Source organism: Asterias amurensis, chromosome 1 (assembly GCF_032118995.1).
Source record: "Asterias amurensis chromosome 1, ASM3211899v1".
In the NCBI taxonomy this organism is placed as follows: domain Eukaryota; kingdom Metazoa; phylum Echinodermata; class Asteroidea; order Forcipulatida; family Asteriidae; genus Asterias; species Asterias amurensis.
In genome coordinates this window covers 17,722,086-17,740,048 of record NC_092648.1, presented here as the reverse complement: position 1 = coordinate 17,740,048, position 17,963 = coordinate 17,722,086, and the positions used below count along the sequence as shown (strand labels likewise).

Below are 17,963 nucleotides of genomic sequence, written 5' to 3'. Positions count from 1 at the left end.
GGTCTACTCAGAGTAGACTTAAAACCCTAGCCCCCCCCCCCCCCATTAAACTCTCAAGACAGACTCACCGAAGTCCCATAAAAATTGGTTTCGTCGATGGCATCAAAGAACACTTTACTCATCTCTATATCATCGTACGTGAACTCCTCTAACCGCCGAAAAGTTCCATCTTTAAATCGCTTAGTCTTCAGTATCTATAAAGCAAACACAAGTAAATTATTACATCTTGATGTTCCCCGGAGTTCCGAGAGAGTCACAAATCACTTAAATCCAGATAACGAGATATTTATCTCACAAAATCAAATTATTTTACGGAAAAGGTTGACTGGTGATGATAAATCATTGCATCTTGCCTTAGAAGATTGACTTAACCTTGATGTCGATGAGAAAAATGACTACTGTAAGCCTGCTTCTTATTATTGTCAGTGCTAGGCATCTTACAAGATATTAATTGTGAAACACGATAAACTGAGCCAACTCGACTCTTTCCGTAACTGAGCGATTGGATGAGTGGAATGGAAATCCTGTAAATCCGTACTTTTTTTTAACAAAACACACAAGATGTGAATTCCTTTGTTTGCATTGAACCATGATAGCCAACAAGTTTGATTGCCGGGGAGGGGCGTTGGAAATCCCAGAACCTTTGACAGGCTGTAGTCAGTAAGAAGTAAACTACTCTGGGACCTGGATGACCTCCCCCACCTCTTAGTGGAATTGTCCAGTCTAGGATATCAATCACTTTGACTTCCCTTTGCACTTTGGAGACAAAAAGGTGATTAAATCAATAAAATGTGCTATGATTTAATGTTACCTCCGCTCACGTGTCTATTTCCTGCATGCACTTCTGTATTTTCGTCTTTCTGTGATATGGAAATAAATATTATATGAAGGAATGAATTAATTGAAACTTCATGTCTAAACCATACGTACCTGTGCCGTCTTATTAAGTGCAAGTGCCATTGCCCACGCTGCATCATATCCAAATGAAGCTATACCGTTGTACGTGTAGTTTTCATTCCCTGGCTCGGATAGTCTCCTTCGCAACTCGTCATCAAAGTCGTTTGGGGTCTGTCAAATTCAGTGGAAAACTCATCTTCAGAATCCTTGCATTTTTTTGTTATATAAGAATGGATGTGCATTGTGTACGGTGTGACATTTTTGTTCTGATCCGCTGGACCGAAAGCTTCTTTTGTGGCATGAAAATTTGCTTTTAAAAAGACAAATAATGTTTATCAAAAAGGGAAAGTACTTCAATTCTAGCAATTTTCAGTGATTCCAGCGGCCAAGAAATGGTTGTCACTTTTCTTAAACCCGATTTGGCGAACACCTTTTTGAGTCATGAAAATCAGAGTAACTGCTTTGAGGTTTTTAATAATTGCTTTGAGCAATTTGCCGGTTCCCCAAAGCCACGTGTCATGGGTACAGAATTTTGAATTGGGCTTCGCATAGCGGTCCAGTAAATATTAATTTGATTGGTTTTCTGGCTTCATGTGAACACAGATAACACACAAAACTTCACTAATGTGATATACAGCTTCTTTTCGCATAAAAGAGGTGAAATACCATTGTGAACAAATCATCAATCTGCACAGTTTATACACCGATACATAGACAAAGTGAATTCGTCCGCTTTTTAAGTTATTTGACATTACCTGTCAACACAGCTATGTGTTGGGTAATCTTATCATTTGATGCATACCTATTATTATGTTTGCCTTCATTGTCAACCCTCACCCATCCTGAGCCCCCTTATCACTCCAATGTTAAACAAAATACCTGCTAATGTCCCAACCGAAACAGAAGTTGTTAATCTGTCAGCTCAACTTGACAGATTCGCTGTTCTAGTTTAGGAAAATTAGGATAAAGTATCTAATGTCAACGTAAACACCCTTATATCATACACCTTTAGCAGCTTTTTTGATGGATTTGTGTTCGGTTCAGCTATTATGGGCGATAAAACCAAAACATACTGATAAATAGAACGAACTGATTGGTGAACATGATTATTTGTTATCTTACAATTCCAGACACGGTTTGAACATTTTCTTCACCGAACAGGGCGCACTCTGTACCGATGTAGAGTGACGTCTCCACGGCCTGTTGGACCTCCTCAATGGTGCATTTGGTCAGGAACTGATCGTCAATAGTCCACCAGCGGTTCGTCCACCATCCCAAGAGGAACCAGACGTACCCGGGCCCCACGATGTTCTGCCTCCACGCCTGGTGGAAGAGTTACAGGTAGAAAGAGTTTGCTTCATACTTGGAAGAGGATGTGTTGTCCTTAAGGACAGTGGACACTATTGGTAATTACTCAAAATAATTATTAGCATGAAACCTTATTTGGTAACGAGCAATGGAGAAATGTTAAGAGTATAAAACATTGTGAGAAACGTCTCCCTCTGAAGTAAAGTAGTTTCGAGAAAGAAGTAATTTTCCACGAATTTGATTTCGAGACCTCAGATTTAGAACTTGAGGTCTCGAAATCAAGCATCTGAAAGCACACAACTTTGTGTGACAAGGGTGTTTTTTCTCCAACTTTGAGGACCAATTGAGCTCAAATTTTCACATGTTTGTTTTTTTATGCATATGTTGAGATACTCCAAGTGAGAAGACTGGTCTTTGACAATTACCAATGGTGTCCAGGGTCTTTAAGGGAATTACTAACATCAGTCATCTGCTCAGGACTGCAAGGTCAATATTTTGTGCATTTTGCGTGGGTTTTATATTCTTATGGCGCTCCTGATAATATTGAGTCTGTTGATCAAGAGTGGTCTTTAAAATACATTCGTTGTTTCTAAGTGAGACATTCATTTGTTGATTTCGTTGCGGAGATACCACACGTACACATGCCCCACGATGTTGTGCCTCTAGGCCGGAAATGGTTTGTGAAGAGTTACAGGTATTGGAACAGTTTGCTTCAAAATGGCGGATAGTTCTGCAATGAATTACTAATATCAATTGGTCTGATCAGGTTTACAAAGTTATTAGTCCCCGAGGAGCCCATGTGACAAATTCGTCACGTATTTTGCTCAGAGTGTTGGGCAAAATATGTTAGTTCTAGGCAGGCCCTTATAAAGCATCGCCCGCCATGGCTACAACTCTGCTCTTTGCAAACATGACGAACTTGTTTCATTGCAAATAGTGGAAGTCTTAGCTTCAAATAGTGGAAGTCTTAGCTTCAAATGGAAGTCTTAGCTTCAAATAGTGGAAGTCTTAGCTTCAAATAGTGGAAGTCATATGGCTCAGCTGTACTTGATGATGTATAATCAAAAAGAAATAATGAGTGAATACAAACCGGCAAAATTAGGTTAACCAAATTTGTCCCTACCTCACACATAATTCTCCTCGCCTTGCTTTCATACGCGTTGACGACAATGACGCGGGCATCCAATTTCTTAATAAAAGTAGATATCAATTAAATAAAACAAATTAAAAAGCAGAACAAAATATGTACTGAAAACGAAAGCCCCACATAATAAAATGGAACCATTTGCTGAACTTGAAAATAAACAGTCCGATGAAAGATGGCTGCATCGCGGCAGGCTCAACTTTCAACCAACAGAATTTATACTTAAAACAGCGGTACCAGACCATTTTCTTGGTCGCATTGGATGTCAGAAAAACGAAATAGTTGTATAATGGCACAAAACAATATAACAAATACTATCTTCTTGTAAAAAATATTAAATGATTGCAAAATGGTTTAAAATTATAAACAGAACAAAACATGAATAAATAAAATCAGCACCGCAAGACAATGATCGATGGACAAGATCGACTTGGCCTCAAATCGATCATATTTTAGGCGGGAAACCGTTCAATGATTTCCGTATACAAGGTTTCGATTCATGGACTAATTGAGCGTTTGTGCCTCTAAGGTGAACACGATCAATTCTTGGCGAAGGATCAATACAATTAAAAGAGTCAACAATTGTAACTTTGCAGGCGAAATGGCAAAATTGGAAAAACATGGCCAGTCGATGATCTACTGCAAAATAGGGATAAACAAAGACAAACTGCACTTCAATTTCTTCGTCGTTTTTGTTAGAATAAAGAATGTAATAAAAAAGTAAAAAATGCAAATAATTTTTAGTTGATTATTATAATTGAAAAAATCAATTCATAATTATCACGCTTTGTGCAGTAAACCTATAACCAAAAAAGATGGGCCATCGTGCCTATTTTGATGAAGAGAACGCCATTCTCAATGTAATTATCTTACCACTGGTGTACATTTCCCATGACCGGGAGAGCATGGTGCAATAACTGTCAAGGCAACAACCTTTTACGAGTCTCTATAAGTCCTCCATACATATTTTAGCGAGGTAATTTGGACTAAACTGCCTGAAATTTTAGTTTTTCTAAAATCCGTATATCTACATAAATGTCTCTATTGATGTAGAAGAAAAATGGCGTTTGAGTGGTTGAATTTCAACCAAAAAATAACCTGTATTCAATATCGCATCAGAGATTTAAAAAAATACCTGATGATATAATCATAATACCTTATGATTATTTTTCAAGGGACGTGTTCAGGTTGTTCCAGTTGACCATCCAAAATTAACACAATATCCTTTTTTTGTCATTAACGAGCAATAGTTTGAGAAGTCAACTTTGTGTTTTTTTATGTTCCCTGTTTTTTGTTTTTTACTCAATTTACAACATTGTGATGAAGAATTTGTGAGAATACTGAATGATTCCTCCTGTCAGGCCCAACAGTGGCGTATTCATAGTTTTATTTATTTTATTGTTACACTTTTTGTTTCTTTGGATGGAAAGCATCATTTTTGTTTTAAATATGTTCTTAAACACTTGTTTCCGTGCAAGTATATGTTCCTCTCTAAACACTTATCTTTACTGACCTTCAAATTGACGATCTGGTTGGTGGGGTCTTCGTCAAAAGACTCCGACGAGATGACTGTGATGTTCTCCTCATTCAATAGATTGATCATGTCGTCGATGGCCTACGGGGGAGGAAGACACAATATCAGACAGTTCTTTGAGCACACCAGAAGATGAAAGTCCAACTTTAACTTCTTCCACGAGCTAGAGTAAAATTGAAAGCCTCTACATTTTTTTCATGGCCTTGATCGGCCACATGAATTACTACAAACATGCACAGATTCTATAAAACAACACAAGCTTGTTTTTTGACGACAGGGGGCTTCCATTGAAGCTTTTAAGAAGAATGGGTTTTATTTGCCAAGACGGGAAAGTGCTAGTTTCCCCTGAGAAAATGGGATTTAAATTAGACAATACATTCTATCACATTTCATGTTCACCGCAAAGGAAGCCATGTATGTGACTTATTATCAGCATTGTCTTTAATTGTCTCCATAATAACCAACCTTTTACCAGGCATCAGCAGCCTTATCATGGATTTTCTTTGAAAACTAAAATGCATTCAAATTGTTCAATGTTATTTCGAGTTGTTGTATAGTTATTAAAGGGAAGGTACAGGTTTGGTAATTACTCAAAACAAATATTAACTTACAAACTGACTTGATAACGAGCATTGGAGAGCTGTTGATAATATAAAACATTGTGGGAAACGGCTCCGTCTGAAGTAGCATAGATTTTGAGAAAGAGGTAATTTCTCACTAAAATAATAAAAGACTTTTAGCCAGAAGTCTTTTGTCCAACAGGGGTGTTTTTCTCTCATCATTTTCTCCCAACTTCGACCACCAATTTAGCTCAAATTTTCACAGGCTTATATTTCATGCTTTTGCTGGGATACAGCAAGTGAGAAGATTGGTTTTTGACAATTATCAAACGTGTACCTTCCCCTTTAAAAGTTGTTGAAGTTCTGTAGTTTAACGCAGACTAATTGATCATAATAGCAAGTTGGCACTGTCATGTCAGCCTTTATTCGTTTTAATATCAGAAACAACATTGAGACATATCATATAAATCAGGCCTGACACTTCATGGAGGCAACGATTTCCTCCATGCGCCCTGGTGATTGCCTCGGTGTCCTTAAAATGCTCCAGTAGAAACGTATAGTTTCCTCACAGGCTGCCCTTTACAAGGAGAAAATGCCTTGGTGCCCTTGCCCTTTCAAAAACGAAGCTTACATGCCTGCTATATAGGTAGTGCCGTACACTATAAATCGAATAGTAATGCCCATGTAAGTAAATGCAAAATGAAAATCCTAGCAGTTAAAGGAGGCCAAACGATTGCTCTTTAATTTTTAGTTCAATCAGATTGATTTTATTTTACTTACAAGTGAAAAGAGATCTTTATTTTCATGGATTGTAGCTACTCTTTTCCAGCCGAAGTCCTTAATGATCCTTATGCGGGCCCTGTTCAACATGGCGTCCGGCATGTAGGTACGGTAAAAGTACGGGTACTCCACACGGTTCGATAGTGCTGAGGAGCCGGCCGAGTAAGACATCTTGAACAAATGGGGAAGACAAAATGGGCTTTAGTTAATTAACAATAATGAAAAAATACATACACGAATATTGATTTTTTTGTTACTATGGATAATAGTATATACAAATATTAGTATTGTCCCCATTATACATCAACAATTGCAAATAATTAATTACAAAACTTGCGCTAAAAAAAATTACGAAAGAAAGGGCCACAAAAGAAAACAAGGAAAACACATTATTAGCCAACACTACTGATGAGTGTGATGCTTAGTTCTTGCATTCAAATAACAGACAAAAGGAGACAGTTAATAATTATATGAGTACCATGCTAATAGTAAGATATCTTGCAATAATGGAAAATACAAAAGAAGATAGTAAATCAGTAATGGGTACGATCCTTAGTAAAATATCTTGCAATACTAGACAAAATGAAAAAGCTAATTACTAATGAGTACTATGCCTATATTTAATATATTATACAACAACAGTAAAGACAAACGGAGATAATTAATTACTATTGAGTAAAATGCTTTGTAACAAATCCTGCAATAATGGGAAAGACAAAAGGAGATTATTTACTAGTTGGTACTGCTTACAGCAAAAATTCAAGAGACAAATGAGAAAGTTAAGTACTAGTGATTATTTTCAGTGCTTAATCTTTCCTACAAAATAGGGATGTTAATCCCTAATTAGTACAATGCTTAAGACAACTTGCAACAACATAATAGATACAACCAAATTTTAGCGTGAACTCTTGATCTGGGTCAAATGGACTCATAAAGGATCAATGGTGAGGGTAACAATGTGAAACAAGCTGACCATCTCGGAATTGGTCCTACTGTCATGTTGTCCACACACAAAATACAAAACCTTCACCAGTTTTTTTAAAAGTTAGTGATCATAAAGGCCTAAGTGTCAATTTTAGTCGTGAATGCTTTCAACACCTTTTTAAAAGATCCAATCGTCATTCTCTCGTATGGATTTATTTGTTAGCGCAGCTTCTTGGCCCTATAAGGTTTTTTCAAGTTCTCTGTGTGCACAGTTACTACTGCAGTATTGTGACCAAAGGGATCCAGACTGGTTCCCCGCATAACTTGTTAAAATTACATGATTGACTAGCATGATTAAAACAAGTTGTTTTCAGAATTGATAAATATATTTAAAACGATTTAACACAAAAGTGTTAATTTAACACAATGGTGATTAGTTAACAATGGATTATTTAACACTCATGGGGTGTTAACTGAGGATCTTAACTGCTGTATTTGTACTGCATCGTGTTTGTTCTTATAGATTTTTCAGTGTACTACTTTTTTGATGATATTGAACCGCACTTATGACACAGTTCGCGGTAAAAAAAATCCCTAAACCATTTTTGTGAAATGTAAATTATACTGGTTGAAGCCATTGGACACTTTCGGTAAACAGTATTGTCCGAGGCCCACACTTTGTGTATCACAACTTCTATATAAAATAACAAACCTGTGAAAATTTAAGCTCAATCGTTCATCTGAGTCGGGAGAAAATAACGGGAAAACCCACCCTTGTTTCCACACGTTGGCTGTGTCATGACATGTTTTGTCTAAAAACAAAATCCGTAATTTTCTATATCGAGAGTTGATATTGTTTTAATGTTTTCTCAAAAAGTGAAGCCTTTCATGGAATGATATTTCAAGAGAAGTCTTTCACCATTACCTTCTGTAAACCCTGTAAATTATTTGTAAACCTGTGAACTTAAAAAGAAAATTCTGTACCGAAAGTGTCCAGTGGCTTTAAACAACCTCTCAAGACACGAGAGGTATAACGAAAGCACCAACGTGCCGCCACACGGATGACACATATTTTGGTCGCTTGAATAAGCTCTTTCAGCCAACGACAGTAACCAGTTGCTGTGGTGGCTTTTGTTCCATGCGCTTATTTAGTTTAACCAAATAACTAACTGCCCTTCAACTTGATTATGCTGACAACAAATTGCGCAGCAAGCTATTGAAGCGATACGACACTTATGAGCATGTTAAAGACACTGGACACCTTTGGTAATTGTCAAAGACCAGTCTTCTCACTGTCTATAGCTCAACATATTCATAAAACAGCACAAACCTATGAAGTTGCAAAGTTGTGTGCTTTCAGATGCGTGATTTCTAAGGTCTTGAAATCAAATTCTAATATTTAAGTGGAAAACTACTACTTTCCTATGAAGTTGCAAAGTTGTGTGCTTTCAGATGCGTGATTTCTAAGGTCTTGAAATCAAATTCTAATATTTAAGTGGAAAACTACTACTTTCTCGAAAATTATGTTACTCCAGAGTTAACCGTCTCTCATAATGTTTTATAATTTCAACAGCTCTCCGTTGCTTGTTACCAAGTAAGTTTTTATGTTAACAATTATTTTTGAGTTTTTACCAATATTGTCCAGTGCCTTTAATGACAGGTATTATAAATTCTTCAAACTATTGTGTTTTTGTGTGTAATAACCTAGACCTTTTAATATTATGATTGGTAATGTTTATCCAGTACTTGTTTTTGTACTGTTATGAGTCATTACTTACTTATTAGCTGTTTCATATAGAAATTAGCAAAATAAGAACCCGGTCTTCCTTCAATGTCTTTGATAAATATGACCTTTGTTGGGGACTGGCCGCTGTTAATTATGGATTGAGCTGAAAGCGAGGTCTTTGAACTTTAGCAAGCAAGTTATCTGCCGATCTCGCAAACTATAATTTTTCTGATGCGTCGGTCAAAAGGGAAACGGGTAAGGTAGATTGGGGTCAACTTAATGCTGAATTATTGGTAAAATTATCAAGAGAATACAATAAATGTCTAGTGCGAAAGTTTCAGCTGAATACAGTGTATATTTGTTGAGAAAACGGCAACAAACTGTCACGGTTACTTTAATCGACAACGTCGAATCCATCCACATTAAGCGAGGTGACAGCGGGTACCAATAGACCTTTATCATGGTGCAGCCGTCTTGAATTTTACCCATTGATGTCTTGGTAACCAATTCGAGGCTTGAAAACAAAATAGTCTGGTTCCTATTTGCAAAATGATTATCAGCATTCGTTATTGTTATTCGGTATACAGGAACATGACCAAGACGAAGACAGCATGATAAAGGTATATTGCATCTCTTGGATGTTCAAATTTTTCCACATTTAGAGTCTTCAGATAAAATGATTTTCCCAGGATGCTCAATACCATAACTATCTTTATAATAAGTATCGTCGAGACGCAATTTTATGACTCTTCCTTTAACAATGGACCCTTCGAAATATGCTAACTACATTCACGCATGCGTAAGGACCCTGTTGGTTGGCAAACACCATAGACCTTATCGCAAATACCAATGCGCAAGCGCAGACTGTTGAATGAGGTGCATTGTGGGATATATATGAATCAAATTTGTAATCAGCTAGACCACAATGCACCTAATTCCAAGCTTTACGCGCGCGCCCCAGTATTTGCGAAAAGGTCTATAGAGTTGTGCACTAAGCAGACGCGCAATCGCGTGTGCGTCACGCACCCATTAGCCGTGTACAAAACAGCGCGATTTTCCCTCATTTTGCCAACCAAAACGTAAGTGCGCACGCGCTTTGTGCAATTTACATATTTCATGAGAAGGGTCTATTCTCTAAACGGAATGAGTGTTGGACAAGGACTCATGGCTGAGATAGATTATCTCTATCCTTCACAATGGATCAGCATGATACCGGCATTCGACAACCTGGCCTGCTTAAACATGAAATGGTCATCTAAACATTTCGCAGTTTCCGGGAGATACTATTTTTTTCTGCACATTAGAATTGCCATCCTCAAAAATTCCCCTGTTTTTTTTTTGTTCATGTAAAGTTCACCCTTTTTTATTCCTTTCTTTATTCCTTTCTTTCTAAATCGATATAGAAGAACAACGACACAGGCAATTTCGTCGAGAAAAAGATAATTCCAGTGCTAACACTGTTACTGTGCTGCGTGCCACAGATATTAATTATTTCTTTTCAAATTTTTGAATTTTTCCCAACATATTCTTTTAGAAAAAAAAAACCTCAGAAATTGTTTTTGCCTCGGCTGAATTGATTTATTGTCATAGCAAACAGAAAGGAGCCTTTCTGTGTGTTTGTGCTCTAGTTATTCGCGGAAATATATTATTAACGTATTGTGAATATTTAGAGCGGTTAGGAAGTAATGCAGTGATTGTTATTAATTCACATGAAACTTTCTGCATTTTCCTCACAAATAAAAACAATCTCTCGAACAAAATGATGTATGCATAATACATAATAAACATCTCGTCATTGAAGAAATGATAAAGTTAGATTAGAGATGTTGATCATTGATGTTTCTTGCTGAAACTCAATCTCGAGTCGAGTCGTACGGTACACTTTGAACTAGGTCTTTAAATGTTTTATCAGGGGCTTGTTTCGACTGTGTTAAGCATATTTATACTTGTTACTTTGATCAATTATTTGTTTTTTCTCAAAAGAGATTTTGTAACGTGGGTTGAAGGTAGAATTCAAATATCTAAGTTAGTTACTGTTAGCTGAAGGCAGTGGACACTATTGGTAATTACTGAAAACAATTATTTAGCATAAAACCTTAATTGGTAAAGATAATGGGGAGCTGTTGATATACAGCATTATGAGAAACGGCTCCCTGTGAAATGACGTTGTTTTCTAGAAATAAGTAATTTTCCATGATTTTGATATCGAGACCCCATAACTCGATTTTGAGGTCTCGAAATCAAGCATCTGAAAGCACACAACTTCGTGTGACAAGTTTTTTTTTTCTTCCATTATTGTCTCGCAACTCCGATGAACAACTCTATTGTCTCTATTGTCTCTATCTATTGTCTCTATTGTGCGCATACTGTTTATTTGTTCGTTATTGTATGCCTATGTGGTTTTAGGGTTTTCTGTATTTTTTGTAATTTTTTATTGTTAATATTTTTAGACTCGCAAGCCGAAGTGAGTTTCACTGTATATGTATTTATATGTGTGACAATAAACAATTGAATTGAATTGAATTGAATTGAATTGAATTGAATTGAACAACTGAGTTCAAATTTCCACAGGATTGTTTTTTTGTGCACTATGTTGAGACACACCAAGTGAGAAGACTAGTGTTTCACAGTGAAAAAAGATTCCCTTTTTGTATTCACCTTAATAAACAAAAATGACTCTGAGAAACTGTTCATGCACGGGGAATCGATTTATGTGGGTTGACTGGAAAGTCAAATTTCCGTGGTGTCCGTTTGCGAAGGCTGCCAGAGATGAAAATTCCGTAATCCTAGAGATAAAAATACAGTTTTGTGCCATTTTCTCAACACGTTGACACTGTAATCAGATTAAACTTTCACAAGTGACACTAGTGGTATCTTTCTTTAAAAAAAACATGTAAAATGCAAGTCTGGTCTCCTTCACCCACCAATGTTACAAAATCAATAAGAGAATCATGCACACTCACTGTAATGAGGTTCCAATAGAACGACGTCTGGGCAACGGCCTGTGCAGAGGTTGAACAAGCTGGACCAATCAGCATCAGCTTCTGTGGAGGTTCGTTTATCTGCTCAAAGAACTTCCTGGTCCCGAGCCCAGCATCGCACTAAAATACAAGAGAGAACAAAGTTAGAGAGATTTAAATAATAATTTATCCTCGTATCACATTAGGGGACTCAATTTAATTGTAACTTTTATCATTGATCTAGCTAAACTTACACCTTAATATCTGCACCAAAGCTTTACAACTAAGCAACTGAAAACAGACCAACCCCAAACGTACAGTACGAATTTAACTTTTTTGAACGTGGAAAATTCATTTTGAAGCCACTTAGTTTTCAAGAAAACTAGCATAGTGTGAAAATTGTAGTAAAATAATGTGATAATTGAAAACTTTTTTAAATGAACTAACAATCGTTGGTTATCAACGTTTATGTTGTTTGCATATACAATATCGTACACGATGAGTGTGTATCTGTACACGAGAATTCCAACCAACGTATCGTGTACGAAAATATGGACTTTAACTCAAGCATTTGGGGAAGATATCCCTGTAGAACTAAAATAAAACTCGGTGGATCCAAACTGTGGACAATCAAAACACATCAGATATTTCTTGATTCACTCAATTAACCTGATACTTAATCCGTCTAACACCGCCTAAAAACACAGTTTCAAAATCCCTTGGGGAATGAATTGTACAGTTCGGACATCCTTGTTGCCACTTAAGGTGTAATTCGAGGTCATGAACACAACTCCGTAAAATTCAAATTGAGAATAACAACCAAAAATACAGCGGATTGTCACTATGCATTACAGATTAATTTTAGATACTTGGACCGGATGTAATTTTTTAAAAGCTTGGCATCGACGGTCTTTAAAATTATTTCCCCCAATTTTCATTAGAATGACTGACAGTCCTTTTTAGCATTTTTTGTGTCATTCTGCTGACAATGGAAATGTTCACGATTTACCGTAAATAATGTGATGCTGTTGTGCTCCAATAGTTTTTATCTGACTGTGAAGTCATGTCCGCACTGAATCCTCTTCAAATAAAAGTCAGATCCATAGACATTTCCAACTATTAAACACTTTCAGGGACATTTGTTTTTTAGATTCTTTTAAATCCTCATCCACAACCAACCTGTTCGATCTGTCTAATTTCATGCACAATCTTATTCGCCTGTGCAAAAAGGAATTCTTCAATAAATCCTACTCGTCGTAACATTCCTTTTTACTTTTGGGTTGTTTTCAAAACCACGGGTTATAAGCTTCAGCTCAGGCTTGGGCTCCGGCCCCTGATTGAAGCACCTTATAGTGAAAGTGTATACGAAACGTTTGAAACATTTTTTGACGGAGCCTATAAGCCCAAGCCCAAAACGTAGTTTCAAAAAGGGCCAAAGACGTTTTTACAAAAAAAGAAAAACAAATTGTAAATATAAAATTTATGGGAAGAAAAGTACGGAAGTATTTTATTTATTTAATACGAGCGTTTACGGTATGAATAATTATGAGAGTTGAAATACGCTTATATATATATAAGCAACTCATGTCTCTTCCATAAAGACTAAGAAACCGTACCCAGTCTCTATCCACTTCAACAGCCCCAATCATAGTGTCAGTGATGTTGAACTTCTGGTGATTGAAGCTTGCAATGGTGATGACACACACCGCAAGAGTAGAGAATCACACTGGATTCACCAACTCAAGACAGTCAAACCCTTTGTCTCTGAAATAGAAACTTTGATTGGCTGTTATTTTCCCGCTTCTTTCTGGATCCTTTCCTTAATCCCTTCCCCCTCTCTTTTTCTATAAATGGATATGTATTTGTTTGTACTTGTTTTATGCCTCTGAAGAAGGTCCGGATTGGATCGAAAGCTTAGGCCATCTACCCTATTCATTATATATAAGCAACTCTATAATATAAGCATATATACGATTTTGTATTAGAAATTAATATTATTAACTTTTATTACAAATATATTCAAACGTTTATATTATTAACTTTTATAACAAATCTATATTCTCACAAACTTAATGGATAAGATTGATGATTGTTATCCGGAGTCGCACTTTACCCATCTCACGAAAGAGCGAGAAGATCGAGTGAATTTAATTATTCACACGATTCTCAAAAAAAAAGAGATGGTTTCATTGTATCTGACAGAGTGACTATTCTGCTCAATGTTGTTCAATTAGTCAAATAAACACACTTTACAACGTTGCCAGTGTTAAAAATAATTGTGCACTCACATGGAAATATGCTCTTACAAGGGACACGTAACGTCGCAAAATAACATTCCTACAAAGAAGAGTGTTGTAGCTGGAATAATTGGAGAAACGCTCTCTGTTGACTTTGAATTCAAAGGACATGAGGCGTAACATGGGGGTAGACCTTAAAAATGTCATGTTGGGAGTAAGGACTGACCTTTGATTTGAACTTAAATTAACTTCAAAGGACTTAAATAAAATTTCAAAAGACATTGAGGCTTGGGGCAGTAAATAAGAATAATATCACGTAAAGCCGTCTGAAGCTGGAATACTGTCAGAAAACATAGATTCTATAAAAACTGCCAGGTATTGACCTCGCATAATTATGCCTAAAACGTGAGATTTTAATGACACAATTTTCTGACGTTCACGTTTACGTATTTGCTCGCGCAACGTGAAGCTAAACCAGTAGTAGTTATAGGTTTTAGTGGCGTTTACATTGAATAATTATCCGCTGACCCATAATCGTTTATCCTCTGAATATATTTTCTTCACAGGACTCGGGAAAGTAATGGGTATACTTTGCTTACATCTGTGTATGGGTAAAACCAAAAAGAATATTATTTATCCCCGGATGCAAATTTAGTTTGGGTGCAGCATTACAAAACTTAAATTGTATCTTTCTAGCTGCCGACACCTGTTTAACGATCGACGCATTTAAATTATCAAACCCCTGCGCATATAATGAGACCTTCAACTGTGTTTTTGTCGTCTGTTACTTCATTTGTGGGCAATCATTTCCAACGTTCGGTCATTCCAATTAAAAATGAAGGTCCGAGTTTTTTTTTTCTTCAATTCTTTGTCTTCACAAAATTAGCCTATAAAACAAACAATTGGGTAACGCTAGTTTGTCCTCAAAATAAATAAATCAAAGAGAGACACCATTTTGGTCGGGTGCACTTGATTAGTTTCCAATTTGTTCCGTGGACCGCCATTGCGTGAAAACTAGTTTCAGTAAAAACTAAATGAAGAGAGAAATAATGTGTGTATATTCTTGATATGTGTGATATTTCTTTTCAGTTTAAATTAAATGACCCAGGCGTTAAAATGATTGAAATTAGCCGTTGAAATATATAATTGGACTTTGCTTTTTTAGTTTGAGATCTTCAAAGACTCAAGGTTTTTTTTCACAATTAAAAGTTTTTGGACGATGAAATGCTTCTTGAATAAGAAATGGATGATTTTATTTTTAAATTTCACAAATACCGAAGAGCGAACATTGGTCATGCGGCAGATGTGCGCGGGCGTGTCACGCAACGACGTCCGTATCAAAGATAACCTGTTAATATTAAAAGAATGGTTGAATAAAGATTTGTTTCTCTCTCAAAGAACAAAGGATTGTTCTCATATTTGTTTTTCCCTTTGTCATTGGCAAATTGACCAAATTGTCGCCCTATATCATATTCTCAATCACCCGTTCTTCATACAAATCATTCGCTATAGACAAACGTAATTCCACACCTGAAATCGTGGAATCGACGTTTTTAGCTGCGCGATTTTGTTTGCTGAGGTTTTGTTCATACATGCAAGCACGTATGTACATAGTTGACTGTCAATACATCGGTTACTTATATTTCTATGCTGGTAGACCTATTCGTTGAAAGCCCGTGCAGCTATTTTAACTGGGATTGTGTAGTGCTGCTCTAAATAAAATGGATGGACACATAATAATATATAGTTGTTTATTGTTGAAGTTTGTGACTTTATGCACAGATGGCTGCTCAATTGAACTGCTCCACTTAAAGTGCAATGATGTTCTGGAGAGAGCGCATCCCGGTCACGTATGAGTTATTGGGTTAGGTTAAAGGAACACGTTGCCTTGGATCGGTCGAGTTGGTCTTTGAAAAGCGTTTGTAACCGTTTGTTATAAAATGCATACGAGTAGAAAGATGTTGTAAAAGTAGAATACAATGATCCACACAAACATGCCTCGAAATCGCACGGTTTTCCTTTTACCTCGTCGACTAACACGGTCCGCCATTTATGGGAGTCAAATTTTTGACTCCCATAAATGGCCGACCGTGTTAGTTTGTACAGTAAAAGGAAAACCACGCAATTTCGAGGAAAACTTGTGTGGATCATTGTATTCTACTTTTAAAACATCTTTCCAACCATATGCATTAAAAAAAAAATGGTTACAAACGCTTTATATAGACCAACTCGTCCGATCCAAGGCAACGTGTTCATTTAACCCTACACAGAACTCTTCCTCTGTGCTGTGGGCCTACAACAATACGAAAGTGGAAGGCCGCCAGGGCTAGGGTTGGACCATCTTATGATGGGAAGTTACACGCAGTTTGTTTTGAGGATTCCACTTATCGTCGTCCGGCCTCCGATCGAACGAATACGGTGGGGTTTTGGACCTAGTTTTATTGCACAATTCCACGGGTTGAGACCATAAAGGCAATTGATCTTGACTTCGTCTATAAACGCCCAGGTCAGAATTAACCCTGTTCCGGGTCCCAAGAGGGGGCTGACTCGTCTCCGGGTCAAGCAAACCCGAAAAATGGTTAAGTCAGATTCTACCTTATCCTGACTCCTTTCTGGGTCATTTTGACTCCCCTCTGGGTCATTTTGACATAGTTTCCAGGCCAGTTGATCCACACATTATGGGTACACTCATTCAGAGTGGAATCTGGTGGTATTGATGACGAATGTCAAGGAAGTGAAAGGTCGTGTTGCTTATTCATTTCGCTAAAGCCAGCGCAGATAATCCTTGGTAACTATGGTGACCGTGTCCGAACCATTCAGAAGGTATAAAGTGGAAGTTGTTACCGTTATGATAAGCCATTGGAGGTGATCCTTTGTGTATAGAAATGTTGGTACAATACTGCTGTTGAATGAGCCGCTACAATAACCTCTTCACACACTCCATGTTTATTGTAGCACAATGACCTAAATGTAGCCCAAACTACCTGTAAATGTATTTTATGTGAGGTGTGTATCCATGCCCCCCTTTTAAGTTTTCTTTTAAGGAATTGGTGTACAAAATGTATACGAGCGTCAGATTCAGCCATTTTACACTCATTTTAAGCAAATCTGACCATGATCTGACCAAGCATCTGTTGAGTACCGGGGCTCTATAAATGGCCGTTTTTGACAATGTTTGTTCGACACGTCATATTTAATGCTTAGCGTGCACGCGGCCGCTTAAAAGTCCACAGCTTTAAAATAGGAATATTTGGAATTCATGAGCGTCATATGTGACCAGTTTTAGTGACAAATATCATATTTTCTTGCCGTTGAAGCTGTCCTGTCAGCAAATGGCCCATGTTCTTGTCCCAAGATACTGCCCCCTTCACGTTATCACTCCCTCGACTCCATAATTGCTCTGCGGGAAATTGGAATAAGTATATTGCCGGATCCCGCTTGTTGTAGAGCCCACTGTGTTACGGTTGGGGAGGTTTAAATTAGCCTATTTCCTGAGTAGTATAGACCCTTGTTGTGTTGAACGCATGAAACCCGTACTTCAAATTACACTCAGTTGAAAAGTGGGGGAAAATACGAACACAAAAAACAGTAAAAAACCTGAATATAATTTTGAATTACAACAAGAGCGAAGAGATTGTGTAGTTATTGTGTAGAGATTGTGTAGATTGTGTATAAAAGTAATCCTATAAAGAGAGTTTCATGTATTGGTCATTATTTATTGACCGTTATAGGATTCGAAACAGTGTACTTTAAAGTGGTTGGATACGATATCCATGCCAAACCCGTGTAGTAGCATCCCCACATAGAAACACAGAACAAGAAACACAAACACAAACAGCAACAACAACGACAACAACAACAAACACAACAAAACAAAACACACCTGTAGGCCT

General features: G+C 37.1%; 2 protein-coding genes across 2 annotated transcripts in view; one reads left to right on the top strand and one right to left on the bottom strand.

The window, feature by feature from the left end:
* Window positions 1–17,963, bottom strand: part of LOC139948140 (gamma-aminobutyric acid type B receptor subunit 2-like) — a 42,573-nt gene that overhangs the window by 14,945 nt on the left and 9,665 nt on the right. The window contains exons 2-8 of the mRNA XM_071946188.1: window positions 11,837–11,974; window positions 6,224–6,394; window positions 4,863–4,964; window positions 3,329–3,394; window positions 2,020–2,220; window positions 931–1,068; window positions 69–194 (exon numbers count right to left, since the gene is read on the bottom strand). Coding sequence (XP_071802289.1) covers window positions 69–194; window positions 931–1,068; window positions 2,020–2,220; window positions 3,329–3,394; window positions 4,863–4,964; window positions 6,224–6,394; window positions 11,837–11,974 — 942 coding nt within the window. The remainder of the gene's footprint in view (window positions 1–68; window positions 195–930; window positions 1,069–2,019; window positions 2,221–3,328; window positions 3,395–4,862; window positions 4,965–6,223; window positions 6,395–11,836; window positions 11,975–17,963) is intronic.
* LOC139948148 (3-hydroxyanthranilate 3,4-dioxygenase-like) overlaps window positions 2,148–17,963 on the top strand; it is a 37,158-nt gene continuing 21,342 nt past the window's right edge. Inside the window, exon 1 of the mRNA XM_071946209.1 lies at window positions 2,148–2,238. The gene's annotated coding sequence lies outside the window, so the exon portion shown is untranslated. The remainder of the gene's footprint in view (window positions 2,239–17,963) is intronic.